At 37.1% G+C, this 26871-nt stretch overlaps 1 protein-coding gene across 1 annotated transcript; it reads right to left on the bottom strand.

The window, feature by feature from the left end:
• Positions 1-214: 214 nt before the first annotated feature.
• LOC112003407 (1-acyl-sn-glycerol-3-phosphate acyltransferase 2) lies at positions 215-26557 on the bottom strand. Its single transcript, XM_024035593.2, has 11 exons — positions 26049-26557; positions 25605-25727; positions 18931-18970; positions 18747-18820; positions 18262-18321; positions 8030-8107; positions 7762-7920; positions 2360-2485; positions 1127-1219; positions 806-892; positions 215-642 (listed from the first exon to the last, which is right to left on the bottom strand). Exons 1-11 carry the CDS (start codon positions 26127-26129, stop codon positions 400-402), a joined length of 1164 nt encoding a protein of 387 aa, XP_023891361.1. The 5' UTR covers positions 26130-26557; the 3' UTR covers positions 215-399.
• Positions 26558-26871: the final 314 nt, after the last annotated feature.

The raw sequence follows: 26871 nt of genomic DNA, 5'->3' as shown, positions 1-26871 counted from the left end.
TTCCTTTGATCGCCTCCTGAACTATTCTTATTTTCATGACCATACTAAATATATGGTATTCTTCCTTTTGAAAGTAAAGAACATTAACGACAGTCTTTTTTTTTTTCACCTTTTCTTTTCATTTTACTGGTTAAAAATAGAACACTAATATGAAGCATTGTTGAAGCTCAAAACTGGCCGGCTGCTACAGTCACCTTTGATAGTCTATACAAAATTACCGTAATTGACTAGCAAGTAATAAATTGATAAGCATACAAACTCCGGATTGTACAAAACAAAAGACGTCCTAATTAGGCATTTAAGATGAAAACACAAAGAGGTCATTTTTAGGAGACAAACACATCTACTACGAGTATAATAAGATGACAATATATGGAAGACTTTGGGAAACAAGTTGGGTTAGCGCTGTTTGTCTGATGTTGTCTCTAAATGCTCTCCCCCATTCTTCGGCTTTGCTGGAGCAATCTTGGCAGGGGTTGAACGCTCGGACTGTGAGAAGCGTATCAAAATGTTCATAAGGAAAGTAATGAGGGCCATACAGACTGCTGAGAATGCAATACCCTTCCATGAATACAAAAGTGAAGACCAATGGAGAAACTTCAAAGCCCCATAAATAAGCAGACATGCCCAAGAGGTAACAACCTGTTCAAACATAGAGAAGTTGATTAATCAGAAAAACTTTTCTCAAAAAAAAAAAAAGATTAATCAGAGAAACAAATCCTGCAGCCTCAGAACCAAAACCATCCTAGTTAAAATAAAGAAGACATGGGTTGGGTGGGGTGCTTGAATAGAGCAAGTATCTCACCAAAAGAGACTTAATTGGCCGACCAGTATCCTGCAATTCTTGGTCACTAAAGGTATCCTCGGCTACATGTTTATCCAATAATGCATCCTGGAAGACAGCAAAAAGCATGACAATCACGCTAAGGAAACTTGTGAACAACTTTTTATTGCAAGCACAACCAGGTAAATTAGTTGTACATCTAGGCATATAATGATATAAAGTATGCAATTGTTTCAAAGTTCCTATTTCATTTCCTTTTTGTCTTCGTATTGTAAAAACTTTAGATTTGCATAACTATAATACCAGATAAATACATCTCCGAAACACTTGTTTAGTACGCACCTTGGCCACAAATATATCTTTACACCATTGTGCAACAGCATCATCTGTTTCTGGCAGGTCCTTCATCAAATGCCGCTTAATGTGGACATGCATCTGCAGAAGAGAACCAGAAGTACTTGTTCTCATTGAGTATTAACCTAATATCTCACAAAGTAATTCAATACTAACGTATTAAAACTTCCAAATCATCCACAACCCCAGAATAATTAATTAACCATGACAGAAAGATTTGGATATAGAAGATAAATATCAGGCTTCCAATGTTTTATAGAGCCCATAAAAAGCTTTTTTATTGCAAAATTAGTAGTGGAAAACAATTGAAATTCAAAGAACATTAAAAAACAGCATGCTCTCTCTAACATTTTAGGTCTTATCTCCTCCAGAAAGTTTGGATATAAAATATTATTCTCCTGTTTCCAATGTTTTACAGAGCCCATAATAAATTTCTTTACAGATTGAATTCAAAGAAAATTAGAAAAAGCATGCTCTCTCTCTCTCACTCACACACACTTTAGGTCACACTTTAGGTCTCTCTTCTCTCTTCCCACTCACTGATATCCAATGATCTCCATCCTCATCTCTTGGTATCCTTCTCCCAAGTTCCTTCACTATCTTGTTCCCTCCAATTGGCTCCTTCTAGTTTCTTTCCCCCTTTATTTTTATTTTTTTTATTAGTAAGTCATGGCGCACCCAGTGGTCATGAATCCGTGACACCCTCTTTTAACACACAAGGATGAGGTTTTATTTTTAGCTACAGCTCATTAGCTTTGTCTTTGATTTCTTTCTAAGGATAAAGTGATACTAATAATGATTATTTATTTTATCCTGAGAAATAACACTCCAAACTAGCCCCTTAACCTAAATGCTCATTCAATTGATGGAATATATATATATATATATATAAAGAAATTGGCAAAATCAGGGAATGCTTCTGTTCAAAATCATTTGTACATATCTTCCTCGGCAGTACCATCCCTCAGTAAATTTTGTGTCCAACAAATTATATAATGTTTTTTTTTATAGGTAACAAATTATATAATGTTGCCATATATGCTTCAGATGAATTTTATAATTTTAGGGTATAAATGAGATAATGGCTAAACAATAGGCTGAAAGGGAAGATGTTTTAACTGAGAATAATCACATGTCAACAAAAAATTCCACTTGTCACAAAATTCAAAAGAAATGTAAATCACTTTGTGGTTGTTTAAAAATTCCAACTCAATAACTTACCACAGATGGCTGTCCCTTAAAGAGTCTTAGCATTGTGGGTGCCGGAGAACTTTTAGGAATAGCCACTGTTATATCATAAATAGCTGGAACAAATGAGCGCATTTGACTTACTGCTGAAACAAATCCCTGAAAGCAACAGACAGTAGATATTTTAACGCCAAACATATAATGTAGTGGAACAATAAATCCCACATGAGAGATATCTAAGCAATTACAAAGTTCAACAGAAAAAAAAACTAGAGCTTTAAAATTGAGAACTCACATTGGCCCATCTTAAAAAATGATAGAATAGAACCAATTAGCAGCAATAATCCATCCAATAATAACCCAAAACAGTACAAGTTGAATTACAAAGTAAAAGAAATATCTAATAGCGTTGCTCAAAAAGTGACATCTGGTTCCACCTTTTTGTTGAAATTTTTTCTTTATCTTTTTCTTGGGTAGGGGGATTGGGAAAAGGTGAGTAGGGCATCCGTGTAAGAACACTAAAATATAATATTATCTACCAACCAGGGGTGAGGTTTAATAGCCTCACACAAAAACTTGGATTAACCAAAAAAAAAAATGTGAGCCAAACAAAGGAAACCATATGGTTCTAGGATCACATACAAACTTGGATAAAAACACAACCTAAAAAAATATATTAAAAAAAGAACACACAAAGGAAACTATACAGTTCCTACAAACGCGCGCACTTTTTATTGGTGAGTTATACACGCATGACGCACCTAGTGACCTTGACACTACAACTTCACCCCCACATTACTTCAACAAATGGCGGATTTACTACCCACACACACAGCGCTATGGGGGCTATGAATCCAGTTATTTATAACAGCCCCAGTAGATCTGCTTTGAAAAGATGAGTCTCCCTTAAGTGACATTATTTCTTCATTTTACTTATCAAAAAAAAAAAGAGAGAGATGTCAATGATATAATGGTGACCAGACACACAGATGACTTGGTGTGTAGGGTCATACAGAACAGACTAGGTCATGATGCCCCAATTAGATATCCACAGCTTTAATTTAAAACAAGGCTACCTCCAATGCCCAATTCATGTTGCCTCCAACTAAGCATGGTTTTAGCATCCAAATTCTGCATCTATCATTTAGTTTGCAGCTCTTTAAGTGGTGCATTGATTGTAGTGAGAAAAAGTGCGCTTGCTCTTTACCAATAAATAAGGGAATAAAAGAAGTGATAAAGTGAGATGTTGCAACCAGACCATGATCAAAGTTAGATGGATGCAATAATCAAATCTGCCACATCCCACTTGTATAAATGAAAAGGCCAAACGATTCAAGGAACAATGTTGCTTGAGTTACAGTGAAACAATTGAACATGTAAAGTTAGTCATGTAGCTAAAGAAAACAAAAACTTTTAAAAAACAGAATTTCCATGGCTACACAGCTGACAGCTCTTGAATGATTATTTCTCCCTTATATTGTCCAACTCTTCTGCCCTTCTCAATTTCCAACCTTGTCTCTTTTTTCTTGTCGGACTCACAGGTTCTATGTCATCTCAAATCAAATCCATAAGAAGTCAACCCTAGGGGCACGTTTGGTACGCTAAATGGTATTTACATTAGGAATGGTAGTCCATGTTACTAGGAATGGCAGGTGTTGTAATGGAATAAGTATTTCTATTCATACATTCTGGTTGTAAAAATTGGAATAACACAGATCTTTCTAAAATATCTTACTTATACAATTATATTTACACTTGCAGAATTCAATTATCCTAAGAAATTAAATATTTTTAAGTTAACATTATCGCTTATGTATCAAATCAATACGCATATCAAAATTTACATTAAAAAAATTCACAACAAAAGAATTTTCGGATCCATATAGAGTAACAACAAATATATATATATATATATATATATATAGAGAGAGAGAGAGATTGATCTATTTAGGTATTTAAGAATCATAGTGGGGATTGTCACTATTAGATACACTATTCAAATAACTAAAATTCCGAGAATTAGAAAAAGAGCTTTCTATCACTTAGTAAAGAATGATCATTGTCAATCTCGAAAGTTTGATTTTCAATATCAAAACATACAAAATAACTATCCCTAACTAAAAAATATCATCAAGTATGAAATTCTGAAGGTCTCTAACGCCGACTAAATGATCAACTTTACTATAACTAGAATTGTCACTATCGCTCCCACTAAGACAGAGAGAAATTGAGGTTTTGAAGTTTTGCGTGCATGTGTGTGTGTGTATGCGGGAGCACATGTGCCACAGAGAGATATTTTTGAGGATTTTTATTTTAATAATTATTATATACATAGAGAGTGTTTGTATTTTTGGAAATATAATCATTTCTAAAGTTGTTACATGCCTTAAGGGATAGCTATTACAACTTTTTTAGAGAAGAATAGCTATTCCTCACTTTAAGGAATAGCTATTCATAAGAAATAACTATTCCTTGTAATGAAAATGCAACCAAATGACTGAATAACTATTACAAATGAATAAGCATTCCATTAGATGATCTATTAATACGTACAAAACATGCCCCCAATTTCTTCAAATCTTTGAGTGATAAGATTGAAAGAACTTCTTCATCATGAAGCTATGACTTTCACATCAACTATCTAATAATAACTTCAACACACGTTTATCAGAAGTGATTTATAGAAAATAATTTTTATTAACTTAGAACGGTTAAAAAACAAACATAATTACTCAACTACCTGTTCCAATTTGGCAATTGAATTATCCTACAAATTTTTCATAAAAGACAACAACATCAACAATTCAGCAGTTGCTACAATTCCATAAACATAGATGTCACTATCAAACTTCTGCTTCCACACAGCTAATGCATCATCAATCATGATATTCAAACACCAAATAGAATTAAAAAGTGAAATCAGCTGGAGGTTCCATTCTTTTGAACCAAACTAGCAGGTAAACCTTATCTCATATTCACCAAGAAGTGCATTGCAGATACTAAAATTATGTAGTTAGTGATTATTCTGGGAGTATCGTAAGACTGTACTTTTGTGGTTTTTATTTTTTATTTTTTATTTTTTAGCCCCTCTCTAGGAGGGCAGACTGCAAAGGACTTTCAGAAGGTAGTACCAAAATAAAAATAAAAATAAAAGCATCAAAAGGGGAAGAAAAAGTATAATTTAAAAGAAGAAACAAATAGAGCAATGAACACCTGACCTTAGTACGGGGAATCAAAACATTTCTAGGAACAGGCAACCCTGCTGAGGCTGCATATTCCTGAGCTGCTAAAAGCTTTGCCTGCGTAAAGCGAGTTCCCTCTACAAAAAGAGCCAACCAGAAGGGCTGTGGATAGTCCTCTAGCCGTTGAAGACCTGACTGCAGATATCATGAAGATGCAAATGAGTAATTCAAAAGAGACATTAATATATATAGAGAGATGACACATGGATACATACATCTAGAAAACATAATTATACACCCATACCTTTATTGTGCTTTCATCCTTAGCCCAGTTTCTTTCCAGAAAAAGATATTCAGAAAACCACATTGACCACCCTATGACCTGCATATACCATGATAAAAATAAGGAAAATCTTCAATCCAGCTTCTCACTCCCAGTAAGACTTCTCTTTTTAACAAGTAATTATGTTCTATTGAATAAGAGGAGATACCACAAGTACATAGGACATACACTTGGTTCCCTAAAGAATTACATGAATAAATTATAAATAGTTACAAATGAAGAGAAGTTGAATCAATGAAATCAACAACCGAATGCATATCTTTTGGACCCAAGGTGAGAGACCGCTCAAACAAATTGACTCTCACAAAAGGATTAAAAAGAAATTCCAGCAACAAAACAAAAATTATAATAAAGAAAAAATTATCATATTGAAGTTGAAAAAATAAAATATCACTTTCTAAGCACAAAAAGCTAAAGAAATATGCAAATCAGAAATTTCAATATATTTAAAAAGAGTTGCCTACAATGACTTAAAGACGTTATTTATAAAAGCATTTTTAGTAACCATTATCCTAGCCCATCTCATATATAACAATTAAATCCTAAGAATCCAATTTCATTAAAAGAGGTACATTCGAGTCACATGATTTATATATATATATATATNAGAGAGAGAGAGAGAGAGAGATGTTGATCTATTTAGGTATTTAAGAATCATAGTGGGGATTGTCACTATTAGATACACTATTCAAATAACTAAAATTCCGAGAATTAGAAAAAGAGCTTTCTATCACTTAGTAAAGAATGATCATTGTCAATCTCGAAAGTTTGATTTTCAATATCAAAACATACAAAATAACTATCCCTAACTAAAAAATATCATCAAGTATGAAATTCTGAAGGTCTCTAACGCCGACTAAATGATCAACTTTACTATAACTAGAATTGTCACTATCGCTCCCACTAAGACAGAGAGAAATTGAGGTTTTGAAGTTTTGCGTGCATGTGTGTGTGTGTATGCGGGAGCACATGTGCCACAGAGAGATATTTTTGAGGATTTTTATTTTAATAATTATTATATACATAGAGAGTGTTTGTATTTTTGGAAATATAATCATTTCTAAAGTTGTTACATGCCTTAAGGGATAGCTATTACAACTTTTTTAGAGAAGAATAGCTATTCCTCACTTTAAGGAATAGCTATTCATAAGAAATAACTATTCCTTGTAATGAAAATGCAACCAAATGACTGAATAACTATTACAAATGAATAAGCATTCCATTAGATGATCTATTAATACGTACAAAACATGCCCCCAATTTCTTCAAATCTTTGAGTGATAAGATTGAAAGAACTTCTTCATCATGAAGCTATGACTTTCACATCAACTATCTAATAATAACTTCAACACACGTTTATCAGAAGTGATTTATAGAAAATAATTTTTATTAACTTAGAACGGTTAAAAAACAAACATAATTACTCAACTACCTGTTCCAATTTGGCAATTGAATTATCCTACAAATTTTTCATAAAAGACAACAACATCAACAATTCAGCAGTTGCTACAATTCCATAAACATAGATGTCACTATCAAACTTCTGCTTCCACACAGCTAATGCATCATCAATCATGATATTCAAACACCAAATAGAATTAAAAAGTGAAATCAGCTGGAGGTTCCATTCTTTTGAACCAAACTAGCAGGTAAACCTTATCTCATATTCACCAAGAAGTGCATTGCAGATACTAAAATTATGTAGTTAGTGATTATTCTGGGAGTATCGTAAGACTGTACTTTTGTGGTTTTTATTTTTTATTTTTTATTTTTTAGCCCCTCTCTAGGAGGGCAGACTGCAAAGGACTTTCAGAAGGTAGTACCAAAATAAAAATAAAAATAAAAGCATCAAAAGGGGAAGAAAAAGTATAATTTAAAAGAAGAAACAAATAGAGCAATGAACACCTGACCTTAGTACGGGGAATCAAAACATTTCTAGGAACAGGCAACCCTGCTGAGGCTGCATATTCCTGAGCTGCTAAAAGCTTTGCCTGCGTAAAGCGAGTTCCCTCTACAAAAAGAGCCAACCAGAAGGGCTGTGGATAGTCCTCTAGCCGTTGAAGACCTGACTGCAGATATCATGAAGATGCAAATGAGTAATTCAAAAGAGACATTAATATATATAGAGAGATGACACATGGATACATACATCTAGAAAACATAATTATACACCCATACCTTTATTGTGCTTTCATCCTTAGCCCAGTTTCTTTCCAGAAAAAGATATTCAGAAAACCACATTGACCACCCTATGACCTGCATATACCATGATAAAAATAAGGAAAATCTTCAATCCAGCTTCTCACTCCCAGTAAGACTTCTCTTTTTAACAAGTAATTAGTTCTATTGAATAAGAGGAGATACCACAAGTACATAGGACATACACTTGGTTCCCTAAAGAATTACATGAATAAATTATAAATAGTTACAAATGAAGAGAAGTTGAATCAATGAAATCAACAACCGAATGCATATCTTTTGGACCCAAGGTGAGAGACCGCTCAAACAAATTGTCTCTACAAAATTAAAAAGAAATTCCAGCAACAAAACAAAAATTATAATAAGAAAAAATTATCATAAGTTGAAAAAATCACTTTCTGACAAAAAAAAAGTAACTTTTAAGCACAGAAAGAAATATGCAAATCAGAATTTCAATATATTTAAAAAGAGCGTGATGAATAAAAAGAGTTATTTCCCTTAGTTTCTAGACCAACCATTATCCTGCCTATTATCATATTCACATGATTTATATATATATATATATATATAAATAATTAACTTCTATAAAAAAAATTAAAAATTAAAAAAAGGCAGAATACAATAAACCAAAACAAACAGGCAATGAACTAAGGAAACACTAAAACAACAAAACTATGACTCATGAAAAGTACATTTACCAAGCAAATTGAACAAAGAAATAAGAGTGCAAGCACCCAATGCATTTGTCCATGTGGAAGAAGGAAAGCTTCAGATCATGAATTGATCTTTCAGTCCTTTCAAAGTCCAAGCATTCCTCTCCCGCCAAATACCCCACATAAGGCAATGAAAGATCACATTCCAAATCACTGAATTCTGTGTCTACTGAACTTGCCTGACCAGCTAGCTAGAAGCTCCACAACACCTCTTGGCATAACCCAAAAAACCCCAAATAGTGAAAACACCATATTCCACATCGTTCTAACTATAGAGCAATGTAAGAATAAATGATTACTAGTCTCCCCAGCCCTCTTATACATGCAACACCAATTAATAACAACAATCCGGCACCTCTGCAAATTATCAATAGTTAAGATTCTTCCCAACGCTGCTGTCAACACAAAGAAACGAACCTTTGTTGGCGCTTTTGATTTCCACACAATCTTCCATGGAAAAGACATTTGAGAAGTGGAATGCAAGGCCTTATAGTAGGATCAAACTTCAAAATCCTCCCGGGATTTCCCAGCAAATCTTATCCATTCCATCCCCTCTCCACACAACAAAATTAATTAGATCATAAAGAAGGCAACCGACTCTTAACTTCCAATATTGCACCAATCGAAAAAAAATTGAGATTGAAATGATAGCTATCCCCAGAAAAAGAGATTAGCTCTGCCACTGAAGCATATCTTTGTTACATGCAATGCCATACAATGGAAAATTATTTTTCAGAGGTGGTCCCCCACACCAAGAATCTGCCAGAATTTAATAGAAGACCCATCAACACCTCAAAGCTGATAAAACAATGAAAAGTATCCTACTTCTTCCTGATACTCTTCCGAAGGCAGAGAACACAAGGCCCATGTACAACATCAGAACACCAACCACCCCCCCCCCCCAAAAAACATGATTTTTTAAAATGCTAAAGAAGACATTGTAATAACAAAACATAATATCAACAAATAAAAGGTTGGTCTTGAAATAGCTACAGGCTAAACAAAATGGATTAATGGGCCTTCTTTTCCTTTGGGCTTAGATTCTCCTATAATGTCTTCTATTAGTAAAGTCAATCAACAGCTCTCCCAACGGCAACTCCACACCTCCTTTGGTGCCTTTGACCTTAAGTCCTGCTTCCTTGGCACTTTTGGCCCCTTTTCCAACATTTTGTCCATGGTTGTTTGCTTCTTGGGCCAGATCTTCATATTGAGCATCATGCATCTCAAACCTTCTTACATTTAACCCATGGTTCATATTATCGAGTTGAGGCCTGGGGCTGCCCTCCCCCCTCTCTTGATGCAATTGGGCTTTCCTTATGTTAGACCCTTGATGATTGAGGGGGTATGGTTGCATATGGTGATACCTTGCATCCATGCTGGCGACACAGCCATGAACGTGAGGGAGGCATGTCATCAGCTATGCAAGGTAATAGGAGGCAACTGTGTAGCCTCATGGTGATTCAAGACTACACAAGTTGGCTTAAAGGCAGTGAGTTAATGGCTTTTCAAAGGTTTGATTAATGGTTAAGGCTTAGCAGGCTGCAAGCCATGCACGTGTTGTGGGCAGCAAGTGCAGTGGGGCTGGGACATGACAGCCTTGCATGGGGTAGACCATGGACAAGTTACTGTGCAACCCCCCCCCCCCAAAAAACATGATTTTTTAAAATGCTAAAGAAGACATTGTAATAACAAAACATAATATCAACAAATAAAAGGTTGGTCTTGAAATAGCTACAGGCTAAACAAAATGGATTAATGGGCCTTCTTTTCCTTTGGGCTTAGATTCTCCTATAATGTCTTCTATTAGTAAAGTCAATCAACAGCTCTCCCAACGGCAACTCCACACCTCCTTTGGTGCCTTTGACCTTAAGTCCTGCTTCCTTGGCACTTTTGGCCCCTTTTCCAACATTTTGTCCATGGTTGTTTGCTTCTTGGGCCAGATCTTCATATTGAGCATCATGCATCTCAAACCTTCTTACATTTAACCCATGGTTCATATTATCGAGTTGAGGCCTGGGGCTGCCCTCCCCCCTCTCTTGATGCAATTGGGCTTTCCTTATGTTAGACCCTTGATGATTGAGGGGGTATGGTTGCATATGGTGATACCTTGCATCCATGCTGGCGACACAGCCATGAACGTGAGGGAGGCATGTCATCAGCTATGCAAGGTAATAGGAGGCAACTGTGTAGCCTCATGGTGATTCAAGACTACACAAGTTGGCTTAAAGGCAGTGAGTTAATGGCTTTTCAAAGGTTTGATTAATGGTTAAGGCTTAGCAGGCTGCAAGCCATGCACGTGTTGTGGGCAGCAAGTGCAGTGGGGCTGGGACATGACAGCCTTGCATGGGGTAGACCATGGACAAGTTACTGTGCAAAGGGCAGGCTGCATGTGCGCGAGGTAAAACTGGGTTGCTTGTGTGTGTAGCATGTTGTTTTAGTGTGGAAAATGTTACTGTGGGCCGTGGCTTGCATGGTCAAGTGGGGCTATGTTTGCATATGGGTGGTGAAGTGCTGGATGGGCTATGTTGTTGGAGTATGCTGACCAAATTGGGGAGGTGGCATTGGCATGGGCCAAGCCCTCCACATGTTGGTGCATTGACGAAGGCTCAATGCTAGGCAAGTTGCATGGGCTGCCAGATAAAGAGCAAGGCATGTTGTGGGCTGAAACATGTGTGGCAGGCTATGCGCATCTGTCTAATTGACAAGTTGTAGCAGCATGAGGTGGCAGTTAGCAACAGTTACCAAGAATTTGTGCAAGTGGCTGACTTTGTGTATGTTTTGGCAGCAAGACAAAGGCTCAAGACATCAGACATCATGTCCAGGAGTAGTTACCTATGATGTGGCAGCAAACATATAAGCAGTTGCTTGGCAAATTAACTGCTCATAACAATTATTTGCTGCATGTATAAACAGAAGTTCTTGGAGTGACAACAGCATGTATAAGGGTTACATAGAAAAACAAAGGGTACTTTGGGAGGGTAACATTATTTCTTTGTGGAGATTTAAGTTAGGTGGCTATGTGTTTGAACTAACACAGAGGGTGAGGCAAACCCTCATAGTGTTTAGAATTCTTATTTGCACCAATCTCTGTGTTTTTTTTTCTTGCCCTAGGGCCTGGTCCACCCCTGTGGCCCATCTTTTCCCATATTGCCCCAAAGTAATAGCAATATTTTGGGTGAAATTCTACTTCGTGGCATATCTCTTGCCCATTTTTAACAGCCTATTGACACAACCCATTTACCTTTTTGCGTTTCCAAATAACAACGCCTATGATCCTTTCCCATTTGAAAGCCTTAGGGCCTGTTCCACCCCTGTGGCCCATCTTTCCCATATTGCCCCAAAGTAATAGCAATGTTTTGGGTGAAATTCTACTTTGTGGCATATCTCTTGCCCATTTTAACAGCATATTGACGCGACCCACCATTTTTGTGTTTCCAAATAAGATACGCCTATGATCCTCACACATTTGAAAGCCCCCCTCCAATTTGTGTATAACTAATGCCACTAAATTCACACCGAGAGATCAAACCACACCAAACTGCCAAGTCACTAGTCTCAACCTACCCCCTACTACAACCATTTCATTCATCAACCAATGAACTTATCGGTGCTCTTCCTATTTTGTTTCTTCTTGGTTGCACCCATCCCACCAAACCATTCTGCAACTAAAATAACCCCCCCCCCCCCCACCCCCCCCCCCCCCACCCCCCACAAAACACAAAAAACACACAATACTTTCTTGCCCCATTGGTTTGGATTTGAATTCCTATTGTGGAGGCGAAATTGACTCATCCCCTCCAATATCCATCATCGAAATGTCTAAAAAATTGTAGCTGGTTTTCACCATTATGTCAATTACACTGCAAGTCCTAACCATATCAAACCCACCATCAAACCCTGTCTCCAATTAGCAATTTGCTATAGATCTGCTCTCCTTCCCTCAAAAAAAAAATTCAATTTTTTTTTTTTAATCAGTAGTTAAGTACTAAAAGTTCTATTTAAGATGAAAAAGTACTGCATGTTCACGATGACAAACACAAAGTATTAAAACAATTACAAACAAATCAAATAGAAGATCTAACAGAGTGTTGGATATCAAAAATGGAAGTACAATGTGTAAAAACCCACATCCAAGACCAATTAAACAGAGTATGGATCAGCAAGGACTTCAATTGATCAATAGGTTTCACAACATGCTCAAACATGCGGCTGTTTCACTCACCAGATTTCCGACACTAGAGGAATGTTTCCCAAAGCAATTTTCCATCCAAATAGAAGGGATGCTACCATCTCCGGCATCACCCACTGAATCCCAAAAATCAAAGACACTTCACTCCACAACTCATATGCAATCTCGCAATGGAGCAAAAGATGATCCACCATTTCCCCACAACACAGACACAGACAACACCAATTAACTAGGGATAAACCCCTCTTGATGAGGTTATCAACTTAAGAATCCTACCCGATGCTGCTGACCACAAAAAAATGACAGTGTCTTTGGGGCCTTAACATGCCTAATTCTCTTACAGGGGAAAGAATGAGCATTGATGCAATGGATAGTGTTGTAGAGAAAGAGAGCATTGAATTACCACTCCTAGTCAAACTTCAAATCATCCTATCACCCCCTGGCACCCTAGGCAGCTTAAGTAAATATGGTAAAAAAAAAAAAAAAAATACTCAACCTCCAACTCCCAATCATGAAAAGCTCTGCGAAACTGCAAATTCCAACTCCTAACCCTCCCATGTGAGGAAGAAACCAACACATCATAAATTAATGCTTCCTTATCAACAGAGCATTCACACAGATAAGGGTATAGATCATTCAAAGGAAGGCGACCACTCCAAGAATCATGCCAAAACCATATATGATTTCCCTCACCAACCTCAAAAACTACATGTGGGAAGAAACCATCCCCAACTCTTCTGATGCTCCGCCACAACTCACACCCACGAGTTCCTCTACCAACTCTTGTACACCATCCCCCTGAATCTTCACCATATTTGGATGCAATCACTAGATGCCACAAATGATTGACTTCATGCCCAAAGTGCCATAACCACTTCCCTAGTAATGTTTGGTTAAAGTTCCCAATCCCCAAACCACCAACCTCGATAGGTGAGCAAACATAATCCCAAACCACTAGAGGGTATTTGAAACCTTCCTCCGATGACCCCCACAAGAAATTCTTGAATCCTTTCTAATCTATCTGCCACAGATTTGGAACAGCGAATAAGGATGGATAATACATCGATAGGCTCAATAGGGTACTTTTTAACAAAGTCTGCCTCCCTTGGACAAATATTATTTTTTTTTATAAGTAATAAGAGTATTATAAATCAAACTGAAAAACAAAAGAAAGCAAATACAAGGTGTTCATGATGGTGAACACAAGGAAATGCAACAAACAACCAAACAACAACAAACAAGAAGAAAAAACTTGAAGTGCAATACTAAGAGAAGAAATAAACTCCAAGATAGTGGAACATTCCGAGAAGCCCCAACACCTAGACCAATCAAATAAAGTCTTTTGGCATAGAGCTTGTAATTGAACCAAGGATTTCTCGATATCCTCAAAAGAGCACCTATTTCTTTCCGTCCAAACAGTCCACATCAAACAGCCAGGAACCATATTCCAAATGTCTAAATTAAATTTCCCCAGCCAAAAGCTCCAACAATACACCAAGCTTTCCACAGAGCCTGGCATGACCCATTGAGTCCCAAAGATCTGAAACATATAAATCCACAGAGAGTGAGCTATAGGACAGTGGAGGAGAAGATGATCCATAGTTTCCTCATTCCGATGACACATACAACACCGATTCACCAAAATGTGCCTCCTAAGCCTAAGATTATCCAATGTAAGGATTTGCCCATGAACCGCAGTCCACACAAAAAATGCCACCCTCTTAGGAATCTTAGCTTCTCAAACACCTTTCCACAGAAAAATGGAGGCAGCTGCACCCCTAATGATATTGTAATAGGACTGGGTATCAAACTTGCCATTCCCTTTGAGACACCAATGAGAAGTGTCACTCCCACCACCCCTAGGGATTCGAGGTTGAATGAACACGAGGAAAGAGTAGGCAGCCACTAATTCCCTTTCATGAAAATCCCTATGAAAGCTCAAATTCCAAATTCTAACATTACCACCCTCCTGGTAGCATAAAACATCCGAGATGCAAGCTTCCTTGTTATTAGAACACACATACAACTGAGGATAGAGCCTTATTAGTGAGTTATCTCCAACCCACTTATCATGCCAGAAAAGAATACGAGTGCCATCACCTACCACTAAGGCCACATGGTTGGAGAAACTCTCCCAACCATCATGAATACCACGCCACAGACCACATTCGTGTGCCCTTCTACATATTTTAGTAGTCCACCCCCCTTAACCCTCTCCATATTTAAATGCAATAACCCTCCTCCAAAGATGAGCTCCTTCTCGACCAAACCTCCATAACCATTTTCCTAACAAGGCTTTATTAAAATGCACTAACTTCCTGATTCCCAACCACCTATCTCTATCGGTAAACACACCTTCTCCCAAGCCACTAAAGAATATTTGAAACACTCCTCTGTAGTTCCTCATACAAAATTTCTCTGAATCCACTCCAATCTTTCAACCACAGCTACAGGGATGACAAATAATGAAAGATAGTACGTAAGAAGGCTAGAAAAAGTACTCTTCGCCAAGGTAAGTCCCCCCCCCCCCTTCGATAAATAAATATGCTTCCAACCAAAGAGTTTCTTCTCCATCCTCTCCAATATAGGACTCCACACAGATGCTGTTTTGAAAGGAGCTCCCAACGGCATTCCCAAGTATTTCATAGGCAGACTACTCACCCTACAATGAAGTATGGAAGCCAAAGCATCTAAATTGTCAACCTCCCCAATCGGAACAATCTCACTCTTCTCCGCATTAACTTTCAAACCAGTAAAGGCTTGGAAGCAAGTCAAAGCCAGCCTAATGGACAACAACTGATCTCTAGAAGCATCACAAAACAATATGGTATCATCTGCAAACAACGTGAAATGCGTATCCCAATAGAGTTAGTAGGCCCCACATGAAAACCACGAAGCAAACCACAATCCTCAGTTTTCTTCAAAATCCTACTAAGTGCTTCCATAATAAGAAGGAAAAGAAGAGGGGACAGTGGATCACCTTGTCTCAACCCACAAGAGCTTCCAAAAAAGCCTACCAGAGAACCATTCACAATAATAGAAAAGCGAACAGTGCTTATACAAGCCTTCATCCACCCCCTCTATTTCACCCCAAAACCCATCATATCCAACAGATAGAACAAAGCATCCCAATTCACATGGTCATATGCTTTCTCACTATCCAATTTGCAAACCACCCTGGGAACATGACTCTTCAATCTGCTATCTAGGCACTCATTAGCAATAAGAACTGAATCCAAAATTTGTCTCCCACCAACGAAAGCATTTTGAGACTCAGAGATGAGACTACTAGCACCACCCTCAATCTATTTGCCAACACCTTAGACAGCAACTTGTACACACTCCCGACCAAACTAATAGGCCGAAAATCCTTAACATTGATAGCATTATTTTTCTTAGGGATTAGAGTGAGAAACGAGGCATTTAAAGACCGTTCAAACACTGAAAACCTATGAAAGTGCTCAAAAACAGCCATGACATCCACCTCCACCACAGTCCAACATTTTTGAAAAAAACCTATGGTGAAGCCATCTAGACCAGGAGCTTTATCCCCCTCCATCCCCATCAAAACCTGGGTCACCTCTTCTTTAGAGAACTCCCTCTCCAAGGACATCCTTTCATCCTCTCCAATGCAAGCAAAATCCAAACCATCCACAATTGGACACCACGTATCTTTCTCTTTGTAGCGGTTTTGATAGAACTGAACCACCTGAGCTTGTACAGAAGACCCATCCTCATATAAGACACCATCAACCTCGAAGCTTCTAATGTGATTAGCTCTTCTATGAGAGTTCGCTAATCTATGAAAGAACCGAGTGTTGTTATCTCCCTCCTTCACATACAAAGCACAAGACTTTTGTCTCCAAAAAGTCTCTTCTAAAGCGGCTACAGCTACAATATCACCTTTAACATGAGTTCAGTGGGATTCTTCCTCATTTGAGAGACTCAACAGTTCTTCCTTAGCATGTAGACCCAATAATTCAGACAGCAAACACTTTTTCCTAAATTCCAAATCTCCAAATTCCTCCTTATTCCACTTCTTAAGGTCTTCTTTAAGAGTCTATAATTTCTGAGCTAAAACGAAACTTGGGGAGCCCATAAAGCTATACCCCTCCCACCATTGTTTAACTCTCTCGACAAAACCCTCAACTTTGAGCCACATATTTTCAAACTTGAAAGCACAGCGCCCCCTACTCACTCCCCTAGCTTCCACCAAAAGCAAACAATGATCAGAAATAACACGAGGGAGCACCCTTTGAGACACATTCCCGAAATGATCCACCCAATCCATAGAAACTAGAGTCCTGTCAATACATGACATAGCTTGGACAAATATTATCTCTTTCAAACAGATAGTTTCCTTTCCATCTTCTCTATAAAAGAAATTCCATATTGATATTTTCTTAAATTGAGCCCCCAAAGGCATACCCAAATATGTTATTGGCAAACTACCAAGTCTGCAACATAAAATATCTACTAAGCATTCAAATTGCCCACCTCAACTACGGGGACTATTTCACTTGTCCACATTGACACAAGCCTGTATAGCTTCAAAGACAATCATCATCCTGATGTACAGCAATTGCTCTCTAGACGCATCACAAAAATAAAATTTTATTAGTGGCAAAAAGATGTGAAATACTCAACCCATTGGACGCATTAAGACCAGCTCAAGAACCACCAAAAAATTATAAATAAAAAAAAAAACAAAAACCTCCCTCCTCTGTTCTCCTCAACACCCCAAAGGTTTTTTTTTTTAATCAATGCAAAGTAAACTCTAATTCCTATTTGGAACTAATCTTACCAAATCCCTCTCCTCATGCATAGCTTTTCCATTTCAAACTAACCTTCCCCAGTTCAAAAAGTTAGTTCTAATCTGCCAGGCTCAAACCACTCCCACCTCATTCATTACCATTGAGACTTCTAGCATCTCTTAGATATTAGAACTGGAACAGAATCCTTATGAGATACCCCAACCAGTATGCAAACCAAGATCAAAGGAATCTAAGAGGGATATCCTCCTCCCATTAAGACACGCACTCAAAATATTGTATAGCATCCAAACTCCCCAAGTTCTAAAACCTTGTAATTGCACCAGAATCACATTTAAAAATGCTAGTCCATTTTCAGCAAGATAAAAAGCTGTTCCAATGCTAAGACATGATTATAAATTTCTATGCTAGTCCAATTTCAAATAGATAAAAAAGCTATTCTAAGGCAGAATCTTGATTATAAATGTGAGCTGAATCTTCGGCACCAATAAATTTCACTTCAAACATGACAACAAATTTTTCAAGGTTGAAACATACTGGAAGAAGCTTTGATGATTTCTTCATTACAGCTATTGCGCTGCCGAGACAGCCTGACCGCTGTCATAAATAAATTACAAAAATAAATTAGACGTAGAAAACATAACAGAAATAAGTGAAATCAACAACATTTATTCTTAGATAAACAGTACTACAGATTTTAAAAGTGCACATTTGAATGAATATGAAGGCCCAATGTGAAAATTTGAGAGCATCCATGTATATAATGGTATGGCAAAATAAGCCATAAATACATATATGCATATTTTATCTGAACATTTTCCTGAACTTGAGCATGTAATCATCTAACATTTATAATAATTAAACATAAGTGATAACTGTATATTGGCTTTTTCATCGAAAACAAAATGTATATTGGCTTGCATGCAGGAATGTGCACACATACAATTAGGGTAACAATTTATGAAATATGCATTGCTTGGATGTGCACATATGTGATTACGGCCACAATTTATAAACTATACCTGAGCTAAAACCCATCCAATAAGCCAATCAATGTCACTCTTGTGATTGCATATTACAAGGGCATGTTCTTTACCTGGAAAAAATCACAACTTGAGCAGATAGGTAAGCAATTCTTTCCTTTATTCTCTGACAAAAAGAAACACAAAGCACCAAGTGTTCACTTAACAAGAGTTTTAGCCTTACCCATTAATTTAAAAGTTTCTTGATCTGTATATACTTGGATCTGCAGCCAAAAAAGTTAAAGTGATCAAGATTTGATTCTCCAGGTGCTACAACCAACTCAACCATAAACCTACAGTCTTAAGGTATATCTTACGTTAAAAATTAGTTTCCATTATAATAACAGGGTTTTGTACTAGAAGATTCTCCCTAAAAGTGTATGTCAGGGTATAGAATTTAAGAGAAAGAGAGAGATGAAGAACATAAAATATGAACATAAGAACTTGTTGCTTAAGTGGTAACAATATTAACATCAATACACTAAAGAGAATTCTTATTCAAAATTCATTCTATTTTCATGAGTGTGGTTGAAAGGATTGAAAAGTAGAACTCTATCTGCACCATATCTTGACTACTTTTACTAAATAGTTTACCATCATTCATGCCAAGACTTATTATAATGCAAGCTGGGAAGGAATGTTCATGGGTGTGGGTTGTGGAGAAGTATTTGGATGGGGCGGAATGCTTTTAGCAAACACATCAGTCTCAGGTTGGGGTGGGGAATAGAGTGAAATTTTGGACAAATCGATGGAGTGGGGATCTTCCTCTTCATTTGGCTTATCCAGTCTTATACAATCTTGCTACTAACAGAGTTGCCTCTGTTGATTCTTTGCTGATAAGGCAAGGAGTGGGCAGCAGGAGAAGTTGGGATGTTTGTTTTATTCAGGTTCCTAATGATTGGGAGATGGAGATGGTGGATGATTTCCTTCGATTCTTGGCTACTAATTTACCTTCAATGGATGAGGGTTATCGTATGAGATGGAAGTTGACAAACAATGGGGATTTTAACATCCGCTCGTTTTGTCATAAGTTACGTAGTTCCTCTTCCGTTGTTTTTCCCAGGAAAGGTATTTGGAAGGTCTAGGCACCTAGGCGTCTCTTTTTTTGTTCAAAGAGTTGCTTGGGATAGGATTCTCACGGGTGATAATTTGCAAAGTAGGGGTTTTGAATTTGTTGACTAGTGCATCATGTGTCGTTGTGGTAGAGAGACAATAGATCATTTATTGCTACATTGTGGGAAGGCTCATCGTTTGTGGAGTTTTCTCTTTAGAACTTTTGGGATTCTGTGGGCTCTGGAATTGGTTGGGGAAGCACTCATCTAACATTTGAAATTTAGTTCAATTGTGCTTGATGTGATGTATTTGGAAGGAACGTAACCGGCGGACTTTTGAGGACTTGGATAGACCTGATGACCAATTGATTGCTTCCTTTACGGGTTCCTTTTTTTATTGGTCTAGGGCTTGGAGACTCATATCAAGTGAATCTCTCCCTTTGTTCCTTATCTCTCTTTTTCTTTGTAATTAGTTTCTTTTATCCGTTTTTGCTTTTCTCTCTTTTTTGTAATCTTTGATATGCTTTGTGCTTCTTTGCATATAGCAGTTTTATTGAATATACATCTTTCTTACTTAACAAAAAAAAAAAAAAAAAAAAAAAAAAAAAAAGAGAATGAGTGAAAGAGCTATTAAATAAAAGAGCACAATAACACATGGATAGAAACGTGCCACAATTGTACCAATATGGATGGGTTAGATTTTGCACGTATTGAGGAGGATGAGAGGCATGCCCTCTAGAGAGAGTTCACTAAAGAGGAAGTCACTCAGGTGCTAATGGAGATAAAGCCCCTGGTCCTGATAGATTCACTGTGGCCTTCTTTCACAAATGTTAGAGTGTAGTGGAAGGGGATGTTATGGCTTTCTTTGAGTACTTCCACATGCACTCTATTTTCGAAAGGTCTTTGAATGCTTCTTTTCTAGCCTTAATTCCCAAGAAGAATGATGCTATGAATATTAAATATTTCCAGCCAATTAGCTTAGTGGGCAGCGTGTATAAGCTGCTATCTAAAGTGTTGACTACTAGATTGAGGGTTGTTAAATTACCAATTCCTAAAAGTTTAACCTGTTAGGAAATGGTGATTTTAATCACTTAACCATAAATCTAACACTCTCCCTCACTTGTGGGCCTAAACTTCCCCTTAATAAGTGGGGGCCCAACAAGTGAGAATTTAATATTTTAAATGAGAGGTAGAGTAAAGCCAGGAATCGAACTCAGGATCTCCTACTCTAATAACATGTTAAATTACCGATTGTCCTAAAAGCTTAAACTGTTAGGAAATAGCGAATTTAATCACTTAACCATAAATCTAACAAGGGTGATGTTAGACAAACTCATTTATGTGACTCAAAATTCTTTTATTGGAGGTAGGCAAATCTTGGATTCAGTACTTATTGCTAATGCGTGTCTGGATAGCAAATTGAAGAGTCGTGACCCAAGTGTGGTTTGTAAGTTGGACATAGAAAAAGCCCATGATTGTGTGAATTGGGATGCTCTGTTCTATCTTTTGGGCAAAATGGGTTTTGGGGTGAGATGGAAGGGGTGGATTAAGGCTTGTGTCACTACTATTCACTTCTCAATCTTAGTTAATGGATCCCCTGCCGAGTTTTTTGGATGGGAGATCCTTTGTCACCTCCTTTGTTTCTTTTGATTATGGAGGTCTTGAGCTAGATTTTGAAGAAAACTAAGGATGGTAGTTTAATACGTGGCTTCCATGTGGGACCCATTAAATCTGATGGAGTGCGCATTTCACATCTTTTTGTTGATGGCGCCATCTTATTTTGAGATTCTTCTAGGGAGCAATTGCTTCCCGTCAAGATGGCTTTGACTTGTTTCCAGCAATTACAAGTTTGCAGGTTAATGTGGGGAAAAGTGAAATTGTTCCTATGGAGGAGGTGAGTAATCTAGATGATTTAGCTAGTATCCTTCGATGTATGGTGGGGTAATTTGCCTATGAAATATCTGGAAATGCCTTTGGATGCTCCATATAAGGCAACCTCTATTTGGAATCCTATTTTGGAAAAGATAGAGAGGAAACTCTTGGGTTGGAAGCTGCTCTATTTATCTAAGAGTGGTAGACTTACTCTATTGAAGAGTACTCTCTCAAGCCTTCCAACATATTATTTATCATTGTTTACCATTTTTAAATACCCATTCATGGCATGGGATAAGGTTTGCTCACCTATGGAGATGGGTGGTTTGGGGGTCAAGAAGATTGTGTATTTTAAATTTTTAATCAAGCATTACTAGGGAAATGGTTATGGAGGTTTGGGCATGAAGTTTCTGATCTATGGCGGAGGGTTATTGCCACCAAATAAGGGAAGGAAAAGGGGGGTGGAGTACTAAAGTTAGTAGGGGGCTCATGGTTGTAGTTTGGCATAGTATAAGTAAGGTTTGGAAATTTTTTTCTCAACATATGGCTCTTGTAGTGGGAGAAGGTACTCATGTTCTTTTTGGCATGATAGGTGGTCCGAAGATGCTCCTCTTAAGATTCTCTATCCTGATTTATTTGAGCATTCAAGTGCTAATGATGCTTGTATCTCTAATTTTTTTGGGTCACCCGGGTGATGGGAATGAGAGTTTGGAACTTGAGATTTTATAGGGATTTTCATGATTGGGAACTAGAGGCAGTTTTCTCTTTTCTTGATCTTATTTACTCTTGGGTTCCGAGGGGTGTGGGGAGTGACAACTTACATTGATGCTTTAAGGGAAGTGGCAAGTTTGATACTTGGTCTTTTTACCCAGAGATTCAGGTTGCTACTAACTCCATTTTTCCATGGAAGGGTATTTGGAAAGTAAAGGTTCCTAAAAGGGTTTCCTTTTTTACGTGGACAACAGCTTTATGTCAGATTCTTACATTGAATAACCTCATGAGAATGGGTTTTCTATTAGTGAATTGGTGTTGTATGTGCCGATGAAATGGGGAATTTGTGGACCGCCTCCTTATTCATTGTGACATAGCACATGCTTTGTGGGTCAATATGCTTCATATTTTTTTTTTTAAATAAATAGTATGCTTTAGAATATGGTTCCATGTTGTTTAATGTGGATTGTTTGGACGGAATGAAATCATCGTTTGTTTGAGGATACTAAAAAATCATTGGATCATTTAAAAGATTAGTGCCAGCGCACTCTTTTTGATTGATCCCAGTGTTGGGGTTCCTCAGATTATTCATCCAGTATAGAGTTCCTTGTTTCTCTTAGACTACCCTTTTGATCTTTGTCCTTTTGCTTTCTTTGTTCCTTTGTGTTCATCATCGTGAAGTGAACTCAAATGTTTTTAATATGTTTTATCAATACAACTACACTTATTAGCTATCCAAAAAAAAATAGGAAGCATGTCACACTTGATACACTACAAGATTGATATAATATGAACAATAGCATAAAATTAGAACTTCCCCATAATGTTAAACAGACTAGAATAAAAACAAGCCTATACTACTATCCCTATATTAAAGCATAATCATTGTTAAGAATCAGAGCCACTTATTTAAGATAAATTATTAATTATCTCAAAAGCTTAAACTTTTAGGAAATTGTAAATTTAATCATTTAATCTAACATTGCCCCTTCATATGTGGACCTAAACTTCCCATATTAAATGGGGCCCAACATGCGGGAATTTTTTTTTAAATGGGAGGTAAGATCATAGGTGGAGACAGTTGATGATACCATTCTTTTCTATGATGCTTCCAGGGAGCAGTTGGTTTGGATTAGGTTGGCTTTGTCTTGTCATTCACACTTTAGCTAATATTCTTCAATGCAGGGTGGGCAGTTTGCCTATGAAATATTTGGGAATGCCATTGGGTACTTGGTATAAGACAACCTCTATCTGGAATCCTATTTTGGAGAGAATGGAGAAGAAGCTTTCGGGTTGAAAGCAACTTTGCTTATCAAAGGGCAGTAGACTCACTTTATTGAAATGTACCCTTCCAAGTCTTCCAACTTATTATCTTTCTCTATTTATGGTTCCTAAAGCTATGGCTACTAAATTAGAATGCATTCAGAGGAATTTTTTGTGGGAATCCTCAGAGAAGTGTTTCAAATACCCCTTGGTGGCTTGGGAAAAAGTTTGCTTACCTCTTGAGTTGGGTGGATAGGGGATTCAAAAATTGGTGTCTTTTAATCAAGATTTATTACGGAAGTGGCTATGGAGGTATATGGTCACAAAGCTAATCATCTTTAGCGGAGGGTGATTGCCATGAAATATGGGGAGGGAAAAGGGGGGTGGAGTACTAAAGTTTGTAGAAGGGCCCATGTGTGTGGTTTATGGCAAAGCATTAGTAAAGGGTGGGTGAGCTTTTCTAAACACTTGTCTTTTGTGTTGGGTGATGGTTCTCGTATTCTTTTTTGGCATGATAAGTGGATTGGGGATAATTCTCTCAAAACTCTTTACCCTGAGTTGTTTATGTGTTCAGCCAATAAGGAAGCTTGCATTTATGATGCTGTGTATTCCAGGGGGTGGAAATGTCAGAGTGTGGAACTAACGTTTTTTTAGGGAGTTCAATGATTGGGAGCTAGCGATTTCTTTCTCCTCTCTTCACTTGATTCAATCTCGGATTCCTAGGGGTTTTTTTTTTTTTTTTTTATAAGTAATAAGATATATTGATACCAAAAAAGAAGCACCCTAGTACACAGGGAGTGAACAAGGGGACAGCAAATCAAATACAAAAATTGCAAGAATCTAGGAAATCAATAAAAGAATGGAGTGATTGGTTTTGCAAAGCAAACAACCAATCCAATAAAGTTCTAAAAAGAAAAGCTTGAGGTCCGGAATAGATCTCTCAATATCTTCAAAACAACGACTATTTCTCTCCCTCCAAAGACACCAAACAACGACTATTCCTAGGGGTGTTGGAAGCGACAGTCTTTGTTGGGGCCTTAATGGTAGGGGGAAGTTTGATACTCGGTCATTCTACCATAAGATTCGGGAGGCTCCTACTTCCATTTCCCCTAGAAGGGCATTTGGAAAGTAAAGGTTCCTAAAAGGGTGGCATTTTTATGTGGACAACCATGGCCAAATTCTTACATTAGATAATCTTATGCTTCGGGGACACCCCTTGGCAAATCAATGTTGTATGTGTTGTTGTAATGAGGAATTTTTGAATCACCTTCTTTTTTTTTTTTTGTCCATTAGCTCATTCCCTGTGGGTGCATGTGCTTCGACTGTTTGGGATTCATTGGGTCATGCCAGGTTCTGTCACTAACTTATTTTTAAGTTGGCTGCAATGGCTTGGGAAACATAATTCCGATATTTGGAATTTGATTCCAGGCTATTTGTTGTGAATTATTTGGACTGAACATAATCGGCATACTTTCGAAGATACTGAGAATTCTCTAGCTTAGTTCATTGATCTGTGCCAATGGGCTCTTTGTGATTGGTCTCAGTGTTGAGGTCTCTCAAACTATTCTTCTCTTACTGAGCCTCTTTTGTCTCTTAGCTTAGTTTCTTGATTCCTTTGTTTCATCGTTTTTGTGTTGTTCTTTGTTCATTATCATGAATTTTCTCTTTATTATCAATAATATTTCTTTCTTACCTATCAAAAAAAAAAGATCTTAGGTGGAGACAGGGATTGAACTTTGAACCTAAAACCTCCTACTCTATACCATTATAAATTACTAATTATCCCAAATGCTTAAGTTATTAGGCAATGGTGAATTAAATCATTTAATCTAACAATCTAGAGCTATGCAAAGTGTAAGTAAATTAAAGTACTCCAAAATTGAAAAGCATTGAGAAATGTTAAAAAAATAAAATAAAAGAATGAATAAAGTAACATGATAAGAGGGATTTGATTTTTTACCTTAACTCCTGCCCACCAATCGATAAGCCATACAAGCTCAAGCCACAACAATTCTGCCACCAATCTGTTGATCCTTCTGTATGTACTCTTCGACAATGGCCGAATAAGGACGAAGCAAATTGCCTGAAGAGAAAATTCAAGTAAAACAGCTCAAAGTTGAGCGGAGATAACAAGACAACACGACTAAGTTAATTGAAGCAACAAAAAAAATGTTTAGCGAAAAGAGACTGTTCAATCAAGCTCAAGTGAGTTTTTTTTTTTTTTTTTTGGTTTGCTAGGGTAATGGAACATATCAAGTATCGAATACACACTAATCTCGTGAATTTTCAGACACTTTTTCTCAGAAATCAAACATAGAATAAGAAAAAAATGAAGTATAACAAAAAACCTAGATTCATATGCCATGAAATAAACACAATCTAGAGCAATAATAAATAAAAATACCTGAATGAGATTGATGATGAGACCTGAAACAAAGAAGAGAATACCCAATGGGACGATAACAGCTGCCGCTGAAATCGCCATACCCAAAAAAAGCACACAACTGTTCGAAAGAGAGAGAGAGAGATTCACAGAAAATATTTTGAGAAATGGGATTTTTTTTTATTATTATTATGTATTATGCACTATTACGGTAATAAGTAGTGATTTTCCTAATTTGAGGATGCATAAGAAGAATTATTAAATTTATTGGATTTTGCGTGTGGATGAAAAAGAGAAAGAGTAATGAATGTGAGTCAGGCGCTCTGTTTGTGTGTGCGCGTGTGTATGTGCGTGCGATTTTTAAAGGGGCATTTTCTGGTTGGGGGGATCAATTAAATTAAAGGCGTTTGTTTTCTGGGAGTATTTCTCATGAGTCTCATCAATGACAATCAATCAGGTCGGCAACCAACGGGTCTCTCCAACATTTTTAGTTCGGGTTTGGGTTTCTCTCACATTGTACTGCCGATTTTACTAGGGGATATAAAAAAAAAACAATTAGATGGGAAAAAAACGCTTCATTTGTAGCTTAACTACTTTAAACAACCATCACACACAGACTGCGTGAATTGGAGTCATTCACGTTATCATAAAAGGTTGGATTAACAACAATGCTACTATCCTAATAAATTACACAACTTTTTTTTATAAATGTTTTTAAATTATTGTGTTCCTACTTCCTAGCATTTTTCTTAGACTAATTAATATTTTGGTATCTAATGTGAATCCTATATTTTAAAATGGTCACTAACCATTATAATATGTCAATTAGAGCATTAGTATGGGT

This window comes from Quercus suber, unplaced genomic scaffold (genome assembly GCF_002906115.3).
Source record: "Quercus suber isolate HL8 unplaced genomic scaffold, Cork oak 2.0 scaffold_189, whole genome shotgun sequence".
Lineage (NCBI taxonomy): Eukaryota > Viridiplantae > Streptophyta > Magnoliopsida > Fagales > Fagaceae > Quercus > Quercus suber.
This window is presented reverse-complemented; position numbering and strand designations above follow the sequence as displayed.